The 17,273-nt window shown below is 36.3% G+C and overlaps 1 protein-coding gene across 1 annotated transcript; it reads right to left on the reverse strand.

The window, feature by feature from the left end:
• Window positions 1–566: 566 nt before the first annotated feature.
• On the reverse strand, window positions 567–10,775 carry LOC140755193 (hydroxylysine kinase). The gene is made up of 7 exons (XM_073090411.1): window positions 10,665–10,775; window positions 8,375–8,703; window positions 7,409–7,608; window positions 3,963–4,082; window positions 3,541–3,656; window positions 1,806–1,995; window positions 567–1,096 (listed from the first exon to the last, which is right to left on the reverse strand). Exons 2-7 carry the CDS (start codon window positions 8,661–8,663, stop codon window positions 893–895), a joined length of 1,119 nt encoding a protein of 372 aa, XP_072946512.1. The 5' UTR covers window positions 8,664–8,703; window positions 10,665–10,775; the 3' UTR covers window positions 567–892.
• Window positions 10,776–17,273: the final 6,498 nt, after the last annotated feature.

A 17,273-nucleotide genomic window follows, 5' to 3' on the forward strand; every position in this document is an offset into this window, starting at 1 on the left:
AGAATGCTATTCAGATAGCCAACATGTGCAGACTTTACTCCCAAATATAAATTCCGAAATGTTTCATTTCGAACACATTCCATCAAAATATGTGTAACATCCTCAATCACACCACAATCCTCACAATTTGGTGACGTAATTTTGTTCATTAAAAATGCAAATTTATTTGATGGAATATGTCCGGAACGTAACCTAAGCGCTGTTTTTAGGCAATTTCTTTTAAAAGGTATATTATCGATCCACGAAAATTTTGATATTTGTGGCTGAATAGTTCGATACCAGATTCCCTTCTCACAAGTCCTAGTATCGAAGTATTCCTGCCACAAATTTCTGCACTGGTTTTTAATAATTTTGATGTGGTCCGAATAAAGAGGTAGTGTAGAAAGAGATACTCCGTCTGTTGTAGCTTGATTTGCCAATAAGTCTACATATTCATTTTCCTTTAATTGTATATGGGATGGAATCCACTGAAGAACTACTTTTTTTTTACAAGCTTTTAATCTCAAGATAGATTCTAATATAATATAATTATTATGTTAATATAATATAATTATTGATTCTAATATAATTATTATGCTGTTATTAATCGCGTATGACATTTTCTATAATACATATCGCTATTTATCGGTTGTTGTCGTATTATGATGAATTATAATTCACATATTTTTTTTGTTTTAAAAAAAAATGCAGCAAATGAGTATGCAGACCACATGATGGTCACACATGCATGGACATATATAAAAATGAAAATGTGGAAGCCTAACTGAAATGCCACAGTTATTGCTACCCTTATTACTACCAATAAGTTATTGCATTTTTTTTACATTTTACATTTACATTTACTGTACTTAGCTGTTACACGGGAGACATTTTAGATTTCTACTTAAATAGCTTAGCTTCTAGTCAAATACTCATTCGCAATGGTCTTCCAGTCAGTGGGATCACCTTCAGGATTAGGTTTGGTCTTCCTGATCTTCCTGAGGAGTTCCCATCCGTTGGCCTTCTCGGTAGACAGAAGGTAGGTGTTGGATGGGTCCTGCTCTGTGGTGTATGCGCCGAGGACCAGGCTTTGAACCAGGCGAGATGAAACCAGGGTCTGAAGAGAAGCATAATTATAATATTTTCTTGTGTAATTGAAGCTGGCAATTTGAAGATATGCTTCGTTATTCTACTTTTAAAATACTTACTTCTTTTGTAAAATAAAGAATCCGGCACAAAAGATATAAAAAAATAATCAGCGTCAAATCCTTCATTACCTACGTGGAAGGAGTTATGTTTAAAAATATTTAACACTTTGGCAAAGGAAGATCTCCCGCCGGGCTAGGTGATCATGCCCGGGGAACGGCCGTGCTCCGACAGTCTGAGTTCGGAACTTGTCTATATGCCAGATATTTAGAAAACTTCGATAGCGTGATTCAGATTACTCGTGGCGCCATCTCTGGACGAGTAGCGGGAGGTCGCCACAACACAATTAAACAAAATTATTTTTTTAAATAAAAGGAACCCAGGCTATCTGTGCCCCAGGCTGACAATAAAAGTTCTTAACTTATGAAACCCGTCATTTTTCATCAGTAAGTCAAATTTTATTCTTCTGTTGATAACTTATCATAGCTGCCCAAGAAAATCCGCAATCAACTTCATAAAGAGTTAGAATCGCCTGGGATCGGCTGAGGACTAAGTGGGAATACCTCGTATTTAGAGAAATACGAGATATTCCAACTTAAGGTGTGACAAAAGCATTTAGCAAACCTTTCAAATCAGAACACAGCAGTGTCAACACTGTTGTTAAAAGACAGGATAATTACCTTCAACAGCCTGTACTCATCATCAGGCAGTCTCCTGGTAACCGTGTACCCGGCCAGCACGATACCACCCGTGCGAGGGTCTCCGCTGATCAGCATCATGTATGTCATCGCGATGGCAATCTCGAACACGTAGTACGAGTGCTGGATGTCCCCGAAGTCCAGGATACCGGTTATGCGGTAATCTGTTTGACTGGAGAACAGATGGCACGTAATTATTATTAATATTTTATAGTATAGGTGTACCAGACGTGTATGCAGTCCACCTAATAGTAAGTGGCTACTGCCACCCATGGAAATTTGACAGTTGACGCATTCCTACCTGAGGCCGCCCACAGACACTCCGGTACTCGTGAGGAGTAAGCTGAAACGCCTTGGAAAAGTATGTCTCCCTTACCACACTCTTCAGACCAGAACGCAGCAGCGTTTAACACTGCTGTTATAAGTTGGAAATATGTGTGGCGGTTGTGCCGCCAGGGTCAAACCACAAAGGGCTCTACCACCTTAAGCCTTATGTCTTCTTCATAGAGTAATTACTAATTACTGTGTTACTGTTGCTCCTCTTAGAATGAGATGGGTTAAGTCTGATTTAGAAAAATCCATCAAGCTGGCGTGTAGAAGCTTTATAAGATATGCAGTCCTTCTGATAGTAAGTGGGCACTGCCGTCCACGAACATCTGTTAGCAGCTGTTAACGATAAAGACACTTATTAAAAGTCTTAAAAATAATTAGCTGTTTAAGACCAAATAAGGAAAAAACTTATAAAATAAAACATGAAGCAAAATAAAAAAGTAACTGTAGAGAGGAAAATACAAATGCTACTTATCCCAATAACCAATTATTTTAAAGACCTATAGAATTGGAAAACCCTTTTCTGAGGATTTTAGTAACTAGGAGATCTAATTTAGAATAAGAAGTTAAAAATCGATAAAAAGAGGACAGAAGTAATAGGTTAATTAATAAAACAATTAAGAGAAATAAACGAAAATATTTAATGTAAAGATACAAAAGTTCTCTCCATCACCAATCCTCATCATCATGGAACATGTTATAAAACCCGTAAGTTCTCAAGTAGCAAAAAGAGACGGGAGCACAGTAAGGAGGCTTCAAAAGGATTGCAACCAAACCAAACCAAAATAAGGTTAAAAAATCGAACAAAAAAATTAGAGCAGAAGAGATAGACCTAAGAAAGTACTAAGCGAAATAGTTAGTAAGACTTATATTAGGTACAATCGTTAGGTAAGCCAAGGTAAGCGTTTAGTTAGCTTTACGCTTGGCTTACCTCAACACTATGCCATTCAGGATTCGACTGCACACTCTCAAAACTGACCGATTTACTTTCCTACAGTTATGAACAAAAGAAACAGAGATACAAATTAAAAATATGCTCATCTCTTAAAAGTGTGATGGAATTAGACGTTGTGGATAATGTTGTTGTTGCTATTGTTCGTGTCATTGTTGATGTAGATGAAACTATATTATGAAGTGTACGGGAATTAAAACTATAACTAATTATTTGTGAGCGATTACTTTAAAGTGAGTAATGTATGTATAATCAGCTCTAAAAAGCTCTCGATTCATTAGCAATTCTTTAAGTAACATTACACTCATATTGTATACATAGGGGTAGATTTTAAAATTGGCAATATTTTGGGTTTCAAACTTTACGAAAACAACCTGGAGTGAGATTTTAAATGGGATCAAATGACGCTTCTTGAAACCTCCTTATGGTACTTACCTGCCACCTGGCTTCAACCCGACGACGATGTTCATCTCGTTGAAGTCTCCGTGGATGACTCCTTTCTCCAGCTCGTCCAAGCGCGGAACCACTGCGTACTTGAACTCTTCGATGACCTGGAAGAATCAGTGTTTCGTGTTTTAGACGTCTTTTATTTTTGATATGTTCTAAAGATACTCACAAAATAAAAAAGGCACAAACTCTGATATCGGTTCTTCCAAGGGTGGTCAGCAAATAGTAACCGCAATCATCTAAACTAAACTAACCTTCTATATTAGTTGTAGTAAATTTCAGTCATTTCCTTTGCTTGATGATTAAAATTATATATGTATAATTAAACAAAAATGTATCAGAATACACTTTTCGCATTATATTTTTCTCAAAGATATTGTTTATAAGATTTTTGATGATAATAAAAATACCTCCTCCACCAAATCCAGTTTGTCGGCGTCTTTGATAGCGTACTTAAACTTCTCCAGCTCGGGAACCTTCGTGAGCATCCACATGTGTTCCCGGTTCACTAAGCCAGAGTGATTGAAGTTCTGGAACAAGAAATCAGTATTTTTACGACAGCAGCAAAATGTAGCATGCCTTTCTAAGAGGTCTAGAGTATATTATGAGATATTTGCTATTCGTAAGTAGTACCTATGTTATAGTCAAAGTCCGATACACAGTCTCTTCGCGGAAGGACTGGTTTATCCTAGGTTTGGCCAAAGCCATCAGGCAATCCCCGAAATACATTTCAATTTCGCCCTTTGCCTGAAGTATTTTTAGTCAAACCCAGGAGCTCCTAACTTTTCAGTCAAACGTCGAAAGTAAATTATTCTGTTTCGGTTTTGGCCTAGTCAATCCTAGAAGCGACTGCAAAACTCGGTCAAACGTTGATCTGAACATGTTTAAACAGGTTCATAATGTCTCTCGCGGTGTTCCGACCGATTGTTTTGTCATTTCATGTTCGTTCATTGAGCGTGCAGGCGTGTGATTGTGTAAAATTGAAGATGAGTGAGGTTAGGTTAGGTTAGGTTAGGATTTTTTAAATTATTAAAACAATAAACATCAAAATTTTAAAAATGTTATTTTTTTATACCTAATCTTACAAACTAACCTCCGTATATTCCAAAGCATTTATTTATTTATTTTATACTTTATTGCACATCGTACAAAAGGTGGGCCTAATGCCACACGGCATTCTCTCAAAGCATCTCAAATATAAAAGTGAAAATCACGTAAGCTGACCAATCAGGTGTCAGAACTGGCAGAGTTAAGCGGTTCTTAAGACTTGAAAGCTGCTTAAATGATAAAATGCTTCCAAATATACGAAGATAAGACACTTCATACCTATATCTGAGTTTGACTCGTCAAACCCCGATTATAAAATTGTGTTTTGACGTTTACCTGACCAAATTAGTCTCTCCCAGGTTTGACGAAAATTGTTTAGTCAAAGGCCGAAAATTTACATTTGTTTGGGCTTTGACTAAGTCATTCAGTCTGACCTGAGGATTGACCAGTCCAACCTAGGAGTGCCGGAGCTTCGGAGTTTGCCTATAACACCTACACCAATTTAATTTATAATTAAAGTAATGGAATAAGAAACAGGAGGAGATCTACATAAGGGTACTGGGTAGTTTACGAGACCACTTTTCATCAGAATGAAGTTTAAGAGACCAAATCGAACCAAACATTGATCTTTAATAGATACTATTATCAAAACTATATTTTGATAAATTACATTACAAATAGATGTAATAGTCCACTTATACGTAGATAATATAGTATGATAGCTATCGGCAGAAACTGCAAAATTACAAACCATTACGCTAGACCTTGGGTGTAATGGATAGGGTTGTCAAAAAAACAATAATATATTTTGTCTTCATTGGAAGAATTTCGCTTTTAATACTTGCTGAGGTCATGCTGATATCTTGTCTTGATATATTTGGCTAATAATCCCCAGATTTTCAAGGTAAAGAGGAATAAATGAATTAATAAAAGTTATAGGCATGTTTCTCGTTGCTGTAAAATTTCGGAATTATCCTTTTCTTGCCATGCAAGTTTGTGTCGCATGCGTCCTATTCACCACTGCCCTTTTGTATGACAGATATTTTTCCTGTCAGGCGTTTTTCACTCACGACTGTAACGTTAATTCACGCGTGACAATGGCATGCGTGAGGTCATAGACCCGCGTGACAGAAATAAGGCGTTTAGCACGCACTTTAAGCCTTGGATAGACATTATGACAACCCTAGATGTTCCGATACGCTATAATTACAAGCTAGCTACAATACAATGATCTATTGCACGCTTTGTTACCGAGATTATGTAACGAGGCTGTTCATACATGCTTTTGGTCACAAGTAAATAATTTCACTGTTCTACAAAAGTAAATATCTGTGATAAGATTAAAATTTAAATGTACGCTTGGAAACGGTTGTATCGTGTATCTTCTGCTTGTATTTTATCACTTCCGATATCCGATCGACCAAGTAGTAGATTTTTATTATTTTCTGATTTGAGTACTTTATATTGACACGCTAATTGACGCTACTATGTTTTATCTTTTTACGACACTTATAACAAAAGAACGTTAAAAACACCTATAATATCTCTTGTATCTTTTATTAATTCTAATTAGTCTTTTTAATATTTGCTTAACTAACAAAGAAAATAGAAAAAAAATTAACAAAAAAATACAACCGACTTCTATGTCACTACAAAGTAAAAAATAATTGAAATAAATGTTGGTTTAGTACATATTTCTGAAGTCGGCGCTTATATTAGACACGCTGTTTACGTCGTTATCCAACGAAATATATATAATATTTACATGGGTGGAGGAGTTCCCCTCATTTTCTCCAGAACCCATCGATGGATCCTAACCATATTAAATGGGACCAACTTCCAGCTCTTCTCTATACAATAAAAAAAGAATTATTAAAATCGGTCCACTAACGGCGGAGTAATTCGTGTACATACATAAAAACAAATAGATACCGGCCGAATTGATAACCACCTCCTTTTTGAAGTCGGTTAAAAAAACTCTTTATCAATGGCAAAAATGCTGGTGACTCCTCTGATATTGCAAATATTTACAATATGCTGCCTGGTTTCCATTAATAGCCCTTTACTATATCGCAAATTAAATACAAAAATACGGAACATTTACCAATAAATCTGAAGCTAAGAAAACTCGATTCACTTCTCAAAACAATAAATGATAAGATATGTTAACGACGTAATAAACAATACAAACAAACAACATATAAATAAACGCGATAAAAATGGAAACAATGATGTTTTCAAGCGAACAGCATCTTATTTTATATTACAAGTAGCGAATCAGCCAGTTTCCATCCATGTTTTCACAAATAGTTCTTACACGAGGCATTACAACTCACTTTTAACTTGTATTCTTCATAAGCAGGAATATCAGAATTTAGCTTTTTCTCTTGTATGTTCCGTGATATGGAACATAACAATCGAGATTATGCAGACTTATCAAAAATATTTTAGTCGCAGTGACTGTATACATTCCCGGTACTACGCATAACTCAATCAAAAAAACTTATTCTTCAGGACAGCAGTAGCAGCGCATCTGTGGCCGACTTCAAATAGGATTTCAATTTTCTCTTGAACTGATTATAATTGTTCTAGGGTGGCAACTGGCCTTCAGAGAAACCACTCATTATGTATTAAAAAATGAAGTCAGACATTGGTCTCCCTGCTGGGAGGCTACTGCCTTCCCATAAGATTTTGCTTCAGTTGTCGCATTTCCAGACGAAACAGATAATCATATTGTCGTCATCGCCCTTATGAGTATAGAAAGCATAGAAAGATAGATTAATGACTACGACTTATCGCTACAACCAACCTGCAGTTTGCTATCCAAATTGGCCAAGAACTCGCCAATTTGGTAGAACAGTGCCTCAGATTTAGGCACATCACACAGGATCTCGCCAGGTACGTACTCCAAGAGGCGGACAGCATGCTTCTTGCCTCCGATGGTCTCCACTGAGTAGAGGTGGCCGTACACATTGCGGATTGGCTTCGGGCATACGATGGAACGGGCATCTGGAAGGTAATAGTTAAAGGTAAGTAGTTGTAGTTTTAAGGTAGAATACTTTATGGTTCGACTCCGATGGCAGCAACTCCACACCCATTTCTGCCTGCTGCGTTTTGGTTTCAAGGTGTGGTAGGGGAGATTTAACGAGGGGGAATCCTTCAAAAGGTACCCGGTATCGTGGGATCGACACAGGGTAATGTGGGACTCTTATTGCACTAAAATCACCCCGGTGGCGGTCCCCGACGCTGCGTAGAGGAGTCCGGGATCTCCAAAAGATAGCAACCGGAGTCCTCATGGCGCTTTGCCGCGTCGGGCTCCGCCCTGGTAAACTTGACGCTCGCCACACTGTCTGGTGTGTACGACGGTATGCGACCACACATACTGTCGGACATCGCGGAGTCGCTGGCCGGGCGGAACTAGCTTCCCCCAACCAACCCCGGAAGCCCCATTATAGTCGCCTCTTACGACAGGCAGGACATACCATAGCCCTATTCTGGTCCCGGAACTACAAGGACAATATATTTTTCCTAAGCATTCCAGTTTCGCCCTCAGTGAAAGTGACGTATCTGTAACCCACATCATGTAGGACTTTAATCTTATCTAGGGTTTGATACAGATGGCTTCGTTAGCCAATTCGTTAAACCAAGTGGACGCTAGTTTATTATTACAATATTGGAAGAAAAAACAATTTTATGCACTATAGCAGAAATACTGGCACTGTTTCTAGTTAACTACAAATGATGTACTGTGGTTTAAATAAAAAAAGTAACTTACTCAAAAAGTTCATAATCTCATTCTGCGCTTCAACAACTTCTCTATTCTGGGAGTCCATCGAGTTCATGATCTTCAGGACGTAGCCGTATTCACAATGCTTCGGGATCAATGGGTTCTTCATGTTGGGATCTTCGATGATCTTGAAGTTCTTATCATCATAGCCTGACAGCTCTGTCAGTTCTAGAACTGTCAAGCCGTACAGTCTCTCTGCTAGCAGCTTGACTGCTTCTTGGTCGATTATCGGTCGAATGACCGTTCCCGGTTCTAAAACGTTGTCACGTGCTGACATTTTGGATTGTGTTTCTTTTGGTTTGTTTTGGAATTGTTTTCTGTGGAAAAGGAATGTTTTGTATCATTACATAAGTTCTAAGTTTTATCCTCTAAATTCTACGGATTTTCCAAGATTTCAGAACATGTATAGTTTGGTAAATATTCTTTAATGGTAGAAACCTTTGTAGTTGGACTCCCTAATGCAACACCGCCATTTCTGCTAAATGAGAACAGTGGTAAAAGCTTCTGTTTTAAAGGGACACAGAATTTAGACACGATTTTCCAACTTAGTCCTCATGGGTAGCAACTAGCGATAAATCAGTTGGTGACCTCGGTTCACCAATCCTAAATGTGGTTGATTACAAATTTAAAACACACATAAAATTATATAAACTTTATGCATGGAAGCCATATTTTTTTGTTCCGTTACCATAGAATTAGTCGTGATATCTAATGGAAATATAATGCGTTCGTTTATCAACAATCTGCTAACAATGATCATTGATATGACATTCAAATATCTGCTTGGTCGTGCTCCTAAAATTATTAACTCCAAAATAGTTACTACCGTCTTAAATATAAGTACTACTGACCTTTTGTCAATTGTGTTATTGCTATTCATAGAATTTAGGAAAATTTAGACTTGTTTATAAACCAGTTCCAATTTAATTCTAAGTTACTACTCCTCTATTCAAATTATTGTAAAGGTGACACCGCCTGTTTACTTAACATCTAATTAAATGTGTATACGGCGTTTTAATATTTTTAAATGAATTAATATTAATCATTCAAATGGAATTAGGAATATGACTTTCTACCAAACTATTTTCATATCACACGGCAGATATGGGCAGCTTTTGAAAAGTAGTAGAACAAAAATAATGTTAAATATATACGTAATATGATTTTTGAAGTAATATAATATTGTAATTGATATTTTTTTCTTTTTTTTAAATTTGTCCACATGATGGTAAGTGTTTACTGCCGCCCATGGGCATCTGTAATCAACACCACCATATTTACACACATTCCTAGCTGAGAGCCGGGCCCCAGATGCGCAGCTACCCCTGAGGACTAAGCTGGAACGCTTCGGAAAGGAATGTCTCCCTTACCACACCCTTCAAACCAGAACACAGCAGCACTTAAGACTGCTGTTATGAGGCAGAAATAGATGCGGCGGTGGTGCCGCCGGAGTTGAACCACAAAGGGTCTACCACCTTCAAATATATATTACTTAGTAGGCTAGTAAGATATTTTAACTTAGCACAAAGTTATTTTTACATTTTTGTCACTTTATCACAAAGTAATGAATTCCATAACAGATAGTTTAGAAACGTGATTCCATAATTAGAACGTTAAAGTTTACTTTGCTAAACAGCGCCATCTGCCGGTGGCTTGCTGATACTACTACTATCACATGACGCGCGCGCCGCTAGGCTTCAACAAATATTAGGAAATTTACGTAAATTACACATTTATGTAGAAAAAGATCAAGTTATTCAACCTTAAAAACTATTTGTTTTCGTATAAAAAGTGGAATGTAACTTTTGCAAAAGGTACTTTTGTATTTTATTATAAAATCCGTTCTTTCTACTAGAGTGTAAAAAAAAGAAATTAAAAAAATGTTTACTTCTACGTCACAATATTCAAATAAATAATAAATTATAAGTTGATGACTTACGATATATTATTATGTTATTGACTTCTTGAAGTATTTTTAATCAATATTTAAACTGTAACATTTACAAGAAGTTTTGAATGATTATTTAATTAGACTTAGTATGTGTTACAAGATTTATTAGTTTTTTTTAATTTAAAATGTTTAAATGTAAAGGAATCTTCAAAGAAACAGTTAGGTATGAATTCAATATAAAATGTAAATTATTTTCAACAACAACAATTTTGAAAAACCTTCATATATTTTATTATTCAAAATACCCTCATAACAAAACAAAAAAACAATTATTTACTTTAACTACCATCCCTAATATATCTTAAATATAATAAAACATACACTTACCACACGTCCGTAGCTCGCTCTCGACTGAGTAGAGTAAGTGATACACAGTACACACTCGACAAACAAATTACATGAGTACACGATAGTGATAAAGAGATGCGCCGCGATGTGGATCGATAAAACGGATAGACTGCTAATGCTGTATAATGTCGCCGTCTATTACTGTCCCACTGTTGAGCACTGGTTTCTTCTTAGAGTGAGAGTGTCATAATTTACGGTGTAAATTACTGGACTTCACACACCTTTCACATTTTTAAAGAACTCACAGACTCTAGGTCTAGGTTTCATTTGTCCCTGAAGTTCCGGGATCAGAATAGGGCTACGGTATCTCCTGTCTGTCGTAAGAGGCGACTAAAAGGGGCTTCCGGGGTTGTGGGTGGCAAGAGTGGGAGCTCGAAGCGAGCGTCACGTTGACCTGGGCGGAGCCCGATGGGGCAACGCGCTAAGAGGACTCCGGTTGCGTTCCTCTGGAGATCCCGGAATCCTCTACGCAGCGCCGAGGACGGCCACCGGGAAGGTTTTAGTGCGGTAAGAATCCCACATAACCCCGTGCCGCTCCCACGGCACAGGGTACCTTTAAAAGGTTTCCCCTCGTAAACAAAAAAAAAATAATATAAAATAATTATTAATTTCTAATACGCACATAACATGCGTACATAAGTGCGTTCTTAGATTCAAATCTCGGATCCTGATTAAGGGTCTAAGTTTCGAACACTACTTCGGCATTCGCTGTCATGTACTTCTAAGATTCTTGTTTTAAGGCTATTTGGGGTAGATTATAGAAACATATCAAATAAAAAAAAAACGTAAAAAAAGTAGGAATCATTTTGAATAATTGGTATTTTAATTTATTTATTTTAATATTCCGACAAATTTCATAGATAGTACGCAAAAATTATACCAATTAGGAGTCTATGGGTTTAGGTACTTATTCTACGTAACATCTTATTGATTGACATCCGCCTATCCAAGATAAAGGTAGATCTTTATGTATATCTATTTTTACAAAAATATTGGGCAATTTTTATACAAGCATTTGAAACAAATATTTTTCTATTGTTAAACTTTTTTCTTTACATTTTAAATTTTTGTAAAACTTGAAATATGATATAACTAGCGTTCGACCGGGGGGGGGGGGGGACATACATATGAGGTCATGTTAGTCCTCAGGAGTGCCAAGACATCTGTGACCGGCTTCAGGCAGAACCCTAGGTATGGGGCGACCACCTTATTCTCAGGAGTGCCAAAGAGGTACCTGTGGTCGGCTTCAGGTGGAACATTTGTTTTACATGGAGTTGGTTGCAGATGTCCATGGACGGTAGTGATCACCTTTAGATGCATTCATGTTTGCTAATTCTGCTCTGGAAGGTAGGGGCAAATTCCTATCACTTCCTACGTGAAACAATTCAGCGAGATAAAATCAAATTCCTGTTTAAGTTAGGCCTCAAATGCGTACCCTCAGGACTAAGTGAGAGCGCCTTGAAAAAGGTATGTCTCTTTTAACAAATACTTCGAACCAGAACACAGCAGCGCTTAACACTGCTGGTATGAGACAGAAATAGGTGTGTGGTGGTCATGCCGCCGAAGTCGAACCACAAAGGGTTCTACCAGCTTCGAACTTAGAACTTCGATTTGAGGATTTCTTTCAAGATATTCATAGAAATAAGTGTCACTAGAGTCTAGATTCTAGTCTTTAGAACATGACAGTCGATTTATAAACTTTGCTAAACAAATCACGGCGTGTAACATTGTCCCTGTGAAGTTTATTGTACCCACTTGTTCCCAATTTACATATCAATTTGATCAATTTATTCCGCCCTCGAGTACCTAGCGGATCCGGTAGACAAAATAAGTGTCTTAGTCTCAATTGTTGTGATATGTGCCTAGCTGAAGTATTAGATTTAAATTGTGGACCAGGAAAATTACTTTTTAGGTTGGTTTGAACAAACGGTATTTGTCTAATTTTTACAGTAGGTTGCCATCTGGCTTTTTTATAATTTGTAGGCAGGTATATTCCTCAATTTATTACTATGCTACTACTGGGTCTTCGATCAGAATGAGGGTTTAGCCATAGTTCACTGGTCAAATGCGGATTGGTAGCCTCCACAAAACTTTTAAACTCAAGGTGGTAAAACCCTTTGTGGTTCGACTCCGGCGGCACCACCGCCATACCTATTTCTACCTAATAACAGCAGCGTTAGGCGCTGCTGTGTTCCGTTTTGAAGGGTGTGGTAAGGGAGACATATTTTCCGAGGCGTTCCAGCTCAGTCCTCAGGGGTAGCGGCGCATCTGTTTCCAACCTCAGGTAGGAATATCTAATTCTATCTGGGGTTGATTACAGATGTCCATGGGCGGCAGTAGCCACTTACCATCAGGTGGACTGCATGCTCGTCTGCTACTCCTATATTATATAAAAAAAAAAAAACATTTTTATCATTTTTTCTTTAACAATTGATCTCAGGCGTGCAGGTTTGAGCACTATATTTCTATTCGTCGTATAAACAAGTGATACATTTATTAATTTCTAAACGCGCATTATTATAATAATAATAGATAATCGTTATCCATTCTAAAGGACAGAAGTCCTACTTAGGGTTGATTGCAAATACATTGCTGCGCCTAAGGCATACTTCGTTTCATCTTAATGAGAATAACTTAACCTTAAATATAACTTAATAAGCATAACACATAGATAAGTATAGATATCTCAACGCCTTGTAATTGAAGGAAGCCATTAAATGACTTAAACAGCTGACAATTCTGTCAGCCATTTAATGGCTGTCATGGTGTAATTTACGCGGAACAATGCCGACATGCGCAGTTAAGTCACGAAATCGATGAAAAACATATCGTTTCATTCGTAAATGATCTAAAAACTATTTTTTTTTCATATTTTTTAAATTCGAAAATAGAGGATAGTGACAATTGTCAAAAGGTTACATTTTATTGTTAGGAGCGAGTAATCTTTTTTTTTATATAATTTAATCTAACGATTAGGCAGACGTGCTACCTGATGGAAAGTAGTCAACGCCGCCTATGGCCATTTGCAACACCAGAGGAGTCGCCAATGCATCGCCGGCTTTGTAGGAGAGCTCTTTTTGCACCTTTCTTGAAGAGCCCCATGTCATAGCGCTCCGGGAATACCTCAGGAGGAAGTTCATTCCACATCTTACACTTCCGTGGCAAGAACGTCCGTGCAAACCGAACCGTGGAGGACCGCCACGAGTCCAGTTTGTGTGGATGGAACTTCATCCTTCGGCGAGTGGTGCGATGGAGGAACGGTGACGTAGGCACCAGGTCAAATAGTTCCTCGGAACACCCACCATTGTAAAGATCGGAGATCACCGGGTCGTTATCTATGGTATAACACCGTTATTATAAGGCAGAAATAGGTATATGTAGCAGTATGTGTTAATTAGTGTGGCTGTACTGTTAAGGAAATAAGTTTTCTAAACCATTCTAGGTACTATTATAAATGATTTGTCATCTGTAAAATTCCAAGACAAGTTAGTCAGAACAACAAAGAAATATCTATCTGAAATATTGAGTAATGGACGATAAGCTGAAATAAACAACAAATTGTGTTTTGAAGTACACAACTCAGATGAAGCAGATGAATGAATAATCTAGATTATTCTAGATTAATCTGACTCAAATGTTTGTCACAAGTATAAGTTTTTCTGAGAATAGATGATTTAAATGTCCTCATAGAAAATGATATTTTTTTTTATTTAATGTCTATAAAAATCCTACTTAACCCTTATAATTTTATCTAACTATTTTATCGGATCTACTTTTTCCAAGATTTCCTTTTTGGCTTTGAAAATTGTTTGAGAACGATAGTTGTTATATAATCATCCAAAAATTTCAATTTTAAGTTTCAATTCTATTTCATGTCTATGTTGCTTTCAATTCTTCTATGACTATCTTTTTATAGGACACTTTACTTAACCATTTCTTTGATATGGCTGATCTTTCCTTGTCTCTTCGACATTAAGAGGAATGTTATGACCCCACGGTAAGCATGCATTGCTTAGTATCACGGCAATAACCGATAAGGTGATAGGCATCTAAACAAATCTCTGATTTATGGAATGATAGCAGATCAATCACGCATCTTATAGCGTCTTTTGATGTTATGTATATCAAGCCTTATCTATAGAATTGATAGGTACCTATCGCTCGGCCTAAGAAAGGCTTTGTACCACTTTATGGTAATTTATCACTGCCTCCCATAGACATCTGTAACCCTATATAGAATAGGTTCTCTGGCGTGTTGCCGCAACGGCTGTGACGTCACATGACAATCACGTTTTCAACAAGTCACCTTAATCTGGATTAAAAGTTAAAATATTTATTTATTTTTGTATTTAATAAATCCATAGCTTAATTTATTTATGATACATACCTAATCATCAAAACATCGTGAGGAAACCTGCATAGTTTTGAAGGTGGTAGGACTCTTTGTGGTTGGATTCCGGCGGCACCACCGCCACCTGTTTCTATGTAATAACAGCAGTGTTAGACGTTGCTGTGTTTCGGTTTGACGGGTGTGGTAAGGGAGACAGACTTTTCCGAGGCGTTCCAGCTTAGTCCTCAGGGGTAGCGGCGCATCTGTGACCGAGCTCAGGTAGGAATATCTTATCCTATCTGGGGTTGATTACAGATGTCCATGAGCGGCAGTAGCCACTTACCATCAGGTGGACTGCATGCTCGTCTGATACTCCTATATTCTATAAAAAAAAAGAAAACTAAAAAAATGTTTCATAGGTATGAGAAGTCTACCAGTCGCACTCGTCCTTCGCGGTGGACTATGGCCTCATTCTCCTCATTATGAGAGGAGACCCGTGCCCAGCAGTGGGACAGTAATGGGTTGATGATGATGATGACATACCTAATAGTAATACCTCTAATATTGAAGTAATGGTCAAAAACTGATTTATGTTAGGAAAAAAACTAAAAAGAAAAAAAGTAAAAAAAAAAGAGAAGAAAAGTATAGTCATTGGACATTGGTGACAAATATAATGTATGCGTCGATGTTTGTGTTTGTCATTTGGTGAGGAAAGTTTAGCTGATCAGTCAAGACTGACGGGCGAGATAAGTCTCTCACGACAGAGGTGACCGACCTGGCTCATTTATACATTACAAGGAGTTTATATTTAACTTACATAGAGGTAACTTTCTTATTGTGTCATAATAGGTAGGTAATAAAAATAATAAATAATTGCCCATTTATTGCAGTTAAGAAATAAATCGATAATTATTTATTTTATTTTATAAACTAAAAATGTTTGTTGTTGTTTATTGTTAGCATTTCTAGAAGTCGAAGTATAATTTAACATTTTAATTACAAAATACTCAATGTAGTATTGTAGTAGTTATTTACAATATATAAATCCTAGATTTTTCTATATATTGGTGAATAAATAAAATAAACCATTTTATGCAGTATGTTTAATACGACGCCATCTATGATTCGTTACGTAAACTATTTTATATATTACTTTTCATGCACAGCAAAAGTTATTTCTATTCGATACTAGATGGCGATATATGCTACTGTCCAATAGATGGCAGACAATCGTAAAAATGAAACCACAATTTAAGCATAATACATAATTAAGCTATATGAGAAAACAATATTGTTTTAATTTATTAATTAAACAAAAATAACTTTTTATACTAAATAACATAATTTTTATTTTTGACATTTACACACTTAAATGTTTTAACTAAAATAAATTAAAGTAATATAAAAAAATAATGAAATAATATAACTTTATTTTAAATTAAATATAAAAAGCTACATCTAAATTGCTGTCCCTGGGATGAGTTCCCAGAATGCTGGCAACATTCCCTCGTTGGATAGCGAGGCTAATTCGCTGTCCGAGGTATGTGCCAGCTCTCTGGTCATTCGTTGACTCTATCAACTGTTTGGACAGATGCTTAATATATTAATATTAATTAATTTATTAATAATAATTAATTAATTTATTAATATTATAATTTGGCTTTTTTATAATTTGGTGTTTTTTTTTACATAAAATACACCATGATTACAAAATATAATAATACCATTCAATAAGTTCCATGTAGCGCCATCTATGATCAATTGTATATACTACTTCATTTCTTACTTTACGCGCATAGCAAAAGTTATTTCTATTCGATACTAGATGGCAGTAGTTAATATATGCTACTGTCCACTAGATGGCAGCACATCGTAAAATGAAACCATAATTTAAAAATAATACATAATTAAGCTATATGAGAAAACAATACAGTCTCAATTATTAATATTATAAATAATATAGCTGTTTTTATAATTTGGTGTTTTGCTTTAATAAAATACACTATGATTACAGAATATAATATCATTCACTAAGTTCGACATAGCGCTATCTATGATCAATTACATATACTTTTGCATACCTTACTTTTCACACATAGCAAAAGTTATTTCTATTCGATACTAGATAGCGATAGTTAGTTTATGCTACTGTCCAATAGATGGCAGAACATCGGTAAATTATATTCTTATAATATGGTGTTTTGCTGTAAATAAAATACACTATAATTACAAAATATATATATCGCAAATATACATTG

Source organism: Epargyreus clarus, unplaced genomic scaffold (assembly GCF_041222505.1).
Source record: "Epargyreus clarus isolate Ecla_fem2 unplaced genomic scaffold, WU_Ecla_fem_2.2 ptg000032l, whole genome shotgun sequence".
NCBI classification, from domain to species: domain Eukaryota; kingdom Metazoa; phylum Arthropoda; class Insecta; order Lepidoptera; family Hesperiidae; genus Epargyreus; species Epargyreus clarus.

Bases quoted from the DNA above. Each gene is read 5' to 3' on its own strand.
- LOC140755193 (XM_073090411.1), bottom strand. From the start codon at position 8,663: ATGTCAGCACGTGACAACGTTTTAGAACCGGGAACGGTCATTCGACCG. The intron at 7,609-8,374 runs GTAAGTTACTTT...ATTACCTTCCAG, and splicing joins TGAGATTATGAACTTTTTGA to ATGCCCGTTCCATCGTATGC. The intron at 1,097-1,805 runs GTAATTATCCTG...GCTTCTCTTCAG, and splicing joins ATGAGTACAGGCTGTTGAAG to ACCCTGGTTTCATCTCGCCT.